Here is a 4,676-nt window from a genome sequence, read left to right on the forward strand (position 1 = left end):
ATCTTAGCTGTAGAGGGCAGTGTCACTGGCCCTCATATGTGGGATCCGAACCGGGGCCCTCTGGCATCCCAAGCCAGCTCTTAACCAATGCACCAGTTGGCCGGCTCTAAGTATTTTTTACTTTATGAAAGCAGAGCCATAATTAGCGTGCATACTTTTCTAGTGCTGTATTTTGAAGCATGCTAAGTTTTATGTTCCAACATAAGCCAGCTTATATAATTTTCTTGTGGTTCAGACTTATTTTAGAAAAACTGGAAAATACTTTAAAGGGAAAGGAAAAATTTACCATAATCACACTATCTGGGATAACTACTGTCATCTTTTTTTGTGAGTTTATTTGTGGTGACATGGTTGAGATAATACCATGAAGATAGTTCCGTATCCATTCTCTACTCGGTCATGATGAGAGCTTCCCCCCATGTCATTCAGAAGTCTCTGGAAGCTATAATTTTGATGATGGCCCATACAATGATCTCATTGTATGGACGTAGCAACATTTATGTACATCTTTTTTTGCTAGTTTGTGTTGTTTATACATAACTACAATAAAAACCTTGAACATACTTAGAAACCTATGGATCCAGAACTATCCCTTGCTTCCTTTGACAAGGTAAGGCTCTCTACTCCTTGGCTCCTGCTAGCAGAATGAGGCAGGGCGAAGTCCCTTCACATCTGTCACCTGGGAGCAGCCTCCTGGGCTGTGCTGTCGTCACCAGGCTGCACCTACCTCCCATGCTGCACCTGGCCCCCACGCTGATCCTCTGTTCTCTTCCCTTCAGGAACATTGTCCCTTGGCTTAAGAAGTATGGGACCAACCCCAGCAATGGCGAGGTAGGTGCTGTGCAGGAATTTAAATGATGTGGGTGAACGCTATCCTCTTACCTCTCCTTTGGTCAGTGGTTTTCATGTACACATGAGCATGGGAGAAGACCATTCATGGGGCACAGTGAGGGGACTGTCCTCCCCTCTCCACACCCATTCCTTTCCAGAAATGTCCCCTACGTGTGCACATGTGTGTGAAGGCGTACATCTTCTTCCCTTGGGCCACAGGTGTGATCACATGCATGCACCCCTCTGTAGCTTGCTTTCGCTCCCCACAGTGTGTGGGAGACCTGAGCTTGGCAGTGCAGAAAGCCCCACCTCCTTCTGTGGTGGCTGTGTGCGCCCTCTTGTGGGGGTACTGCAGGGGATTTGAAGTTACCTACTGTTGCCAACAGCTGTCGGGAGCACACTTGTGCATGCATGCTTCTCTAGGCATTCACCTGAGTGTTCTCTGGAGACTGCTGGGTCATGAGGCGGGTGCATTTTTGGTTTTGGTAGCTGGCAAATTTCCTTCTAGGTTACACCTGTTTCAACTCCTAACAGCAGTGTGTGAAAGAAAATGCCTGTTTCCCTATACCTTTGGCAACATTGGATAGCATCTGTTTCTTTGCGGTTTTTTTGCTGCTTGTGGGCAAAAAGGTTTTTTTAATTTGTATTTTTACTGTGAGCTAAGTTAGGCAGCTTATTATGTGTCATGCATACAGGCCCAATGTCGCAAGTTCTGTGCTGCTTAGGAAGAGATCCCCAGGGTCAAGTTCTAGCTTATTCTCCCTTTCTCCCCCGCTGTGCATGCCTTTACCATAAACCCACGGTGTGCCCACATCTTAATCATCCCCTGTGTTCTCTTGGTTCCCTTACTTCTCAGAGACCTCGCTCTTTCTCGCATGCTACAGCTTGGGCCCATTTCTTCATTTATTCAGTTGCCCTCATTCATTCAGCTGAGGCCTCCACACCCAGATGGCTTCTTTCTTCTGGCTGCCTAGACTTTGTTTTATTGTGAAGTTTCCTGTAGAAGAGGTGAATTTCAGAAACATTGAAAAACAGGGGATCCCATCGCAACCGCTCTGAGCTTTTGGGTGCATTTATTCCTGTTCCCCCGCTTTTTAGTATTTTATCTTTCTTAATAGTTATATGACAGAAGAATAAGGTACACACCACCCAGTTTTTTAGTTTCAGAAGTAATCAGCGCTTGCCATAAAACTCCTAACATCACAGAGTGTATAATAAACCTTCCCCTTGGCCACGGCCTCCAGCCTGGGTCTTGCCCCTGTGCACGGTGTCGGTTTGCTGGCTCAGAAGCAGGGGTTCTGTTGTGCAGCCCCCTTATTCAGATTAATTGCTGTGTCCTGGGGCCTCCAGGTCAGCAGCTGCACTTTCCCCTCTTGCCTATAGCTGTGAAGGCTTGGACGGTCAGAGACTGTTCCAGTTTGTCTGTGACACCCAGCCTCAGCAGTTCTTCACATCAGCCACTTACTCATTATTATTAACTATTAATTCTACTTCTTTTAGAAGCTGGATGGGCGGTCTCTGATCAAGCTTAACTTTGCAAAGAACAGTGAAGGTAAGGGATCTCTTTTACAGCAGACTCAAGGACTGGCCTGCAGAACCCAGCCGCTGCCTCTCACTAAGTTCTCTGCAGAACCAATCATTCCTTTCTGATCAGGCTGGACACTTGCTTTTAATTTCTCAAAGATGTAATATAATTTTTCCTTAAAGGTCCAGATAGTTTTTACAGGTGATGTTGGAGGGGAAAAAACCTTGGGTTTTGGGTATTTCTTCCCACAAAAGCAGTCGGACCGTGTGGGCCTTTGGTGGCCTTTGTGGGCGCAGGTGGGCCACGTGGCTCTGGTCTGCTTGTGGCTGGAGGTGGAAGCTGCCTAGGCTGAGGCCCAGGGTGGAAAGCCGGGCAGTGTGTGTGGGGTGTCTGACAGATCTGCTGGGTAGCTCTTGGGCTGGGCTTTTCTTTACCACCGATCGTAAAGCCCCAGCCCTGCCCTGGGGTCCTCCCGCTTTATATCCCTCTCATTGATAAAATGCCCTAGCTGAGGCAACCCCCATGGGCACTGACCTTGCTCTCGGTTCTTTGAGGGCTTGGCACGGTTCTCTCAGCTCGTACAGATGCCATGGTCAATGCTGATGTCCATGTTCACTGGGTGTGAGCTGAAGCACCTGTGACCAGGGCCCATCTGACACTTGTGTCTGACCCCAGAGTCTAGCCCACAGTAGATGCTGGTTCCCAGTGATGAGTGAGTGGGCCTCAGTGAAACAGAAGCACAGCGATTCAGGGACAGTCCCTGGGGGTCAGGGAGCTCCACCCTGGTGGCCTAGTGCTGGGGGCCTCCCTGCTCAGACATGAGCTGATTTGCGGAAGTCCACAGTGTGTCTCGTTCAGCAAATATTTACTGAGTAGCTGCCATGTGCAGAGAGCAGAACAGGCTAGATCTGTCCTGGAATGAAAGGAGCTTACATTACGGTGAGAGAGGAAACTGGAAAACGGATCACCATACTGTGTCAGATGCTGCTTCTGCCAGGGACAGAAGTAAAGCAGGGTGAGGAGAGAGGGTCATAGGAAGACTCACAGAGAGGGTTTGAGTAGAAATCTGACAGGAATGCTCTCGTAATTATTTTTATGTAGTTTTCAAATCAGGATTTTTAAAAGTCCACACAAATACATGTGGTTGATCTCTAAGTCTCTTCATCTGTAAGTGTCCCCTCCGCTCCTTTTTTTTTTTGGAGGTTTATTTTTGGGAATCCATTTAACAAGGCTCCGGGCGCCTATTGGGGCTTGGCAGGGCAGGGGCAGGGAGCAGGAGTTTGTTGCAATAACGCAGGTGACAGGGCAAGGGGTGTGGCAGGGTCTGAGGTGGAGGAAGAGGCCGGGGCATGGTCCGCAGTGACGGGCTGGGGGCTGGTGGAACAGACACCTGTGAGGGGGCCACGTGGAAGCTGGGTCTTGCAGGACGAGTAGGAGTTTCCCAGTGGTATTAGAAGAGGGGGCTTGAGCAGGNCCCAGAACATGAGAGCCCCACTAGAGTCTCTTGGGATGGGAGAGGGCAGTTCTCAGTAGAAAAATGTGGCTTGGTTGTGCCTGCTATGTGAAGTTTTGGGGAGCGAATTCCAGTCCTGCTTTGCCTAGGCCACCTCAAGGGACCACCTCCAGGGACCGCCTTTGGGTTTGAACATGATTACCTGTGTGTTACATGTCACAGCAGAGGGTGTGATGAGGACCAGGCTGCTGTTGTCCCAAAGCCCCCTCACCACCTTCTGGAACCCTTGCCTTGTACTTACTGGTTTGTGCTGGGAGCTTCTGAGGGGTCAGGGATGCGGGGGTCACCTCTGTGCTGGCACCCCCATCCCATGCTGTGCAGAAGAGCACCAGAATTGTTGAAGGAATGACTGAATGAGGGAGGGGCAAAGGGAGAAGCCACAGGAGCCATGTGGGAGTGACCTGGCCAGCCCACAGCATAACCGGGAATGACCATGTCTTTTCTCAGTCTCTCTCTGCAGCCCTTCACCTACCCGGTCTGCACCTCTGAAGGCGTCGTCTTCGACTTGCTGTGAGTTCTCCCTTGACTTTTGAGCTAACAAACGGGGTGAGATTGTTGACACCCACTCAGAAAGGGAATGTAGGGCGAGCTGGAGGGTTTGTGGTTCCAGGCATTGCCAAGCCAGGCCATGCTGAGGTCCCAGCAGCCTTGGGAGCCCTGGGTGGGCCTCTTGGGGACCCAGGAGGGGCTGCCAGGGCCTCAGAGATGAGGAGGCAGCAATGCTGCTGTGACCTTGGGCAGGCAGCTTTGCTGGCAGGCGCTACTGTCTCTTCCTAGAGTGGCATTCACCTCTTCACCATGTGGGCT

The 4,676-nt window shown here is 50.2% G+C and overlaps 1 protein-coding gene across 4 annotated transcripts in view; it reads left to right on the top strand.

Moving 5' to 3' along the window:
* Positions 1-606: 606 nt before the first annotated feature.
* PPIL2 (peptidylprolyl isomerase like 2) overlaps positions 607-4,676 on the top strand; it is a 26,930-nt gene continuing 22,860 nt past the window's right edge. For 3 of the 4 annotated variants that reach the window (XM_019665432.1, XM_019665431.1, XM_019665434.1), the window contains exons 1-2: positions 631-831; positions 2,332-2,383. In XM_019665432.1, the coding sequence (XP_019520977.1) occupies positions 646-831; positions 2,332-2,383 (238 nt within the window). In that variant the 5' untranslated portion in view covers positions 631-645. Of the gene's footprint in view, positions 832-2,331; positions 2,384-4,676 lie in introns of all 4 variants that reach the window. The other variant, XM_019665435.1, reaches the window with a different exon arrangement.

The sequence above is a fragment of the Hipposideros armiger genome, unplaced genomic scaffold (assembly GCF_001890085.2).
Source record: "Hipposideros armiger isolate ML-2016 unplaced genomic scaffold, ASM189008v1 scaffold_443, whole genome shotgun sequence".
Lineage (NCBI taxonomy): Eukaryota > Metazoa > Chordata > Mammalia > Chiroptera > Hipposideridae > Hipposideros > Hipposideros armiger.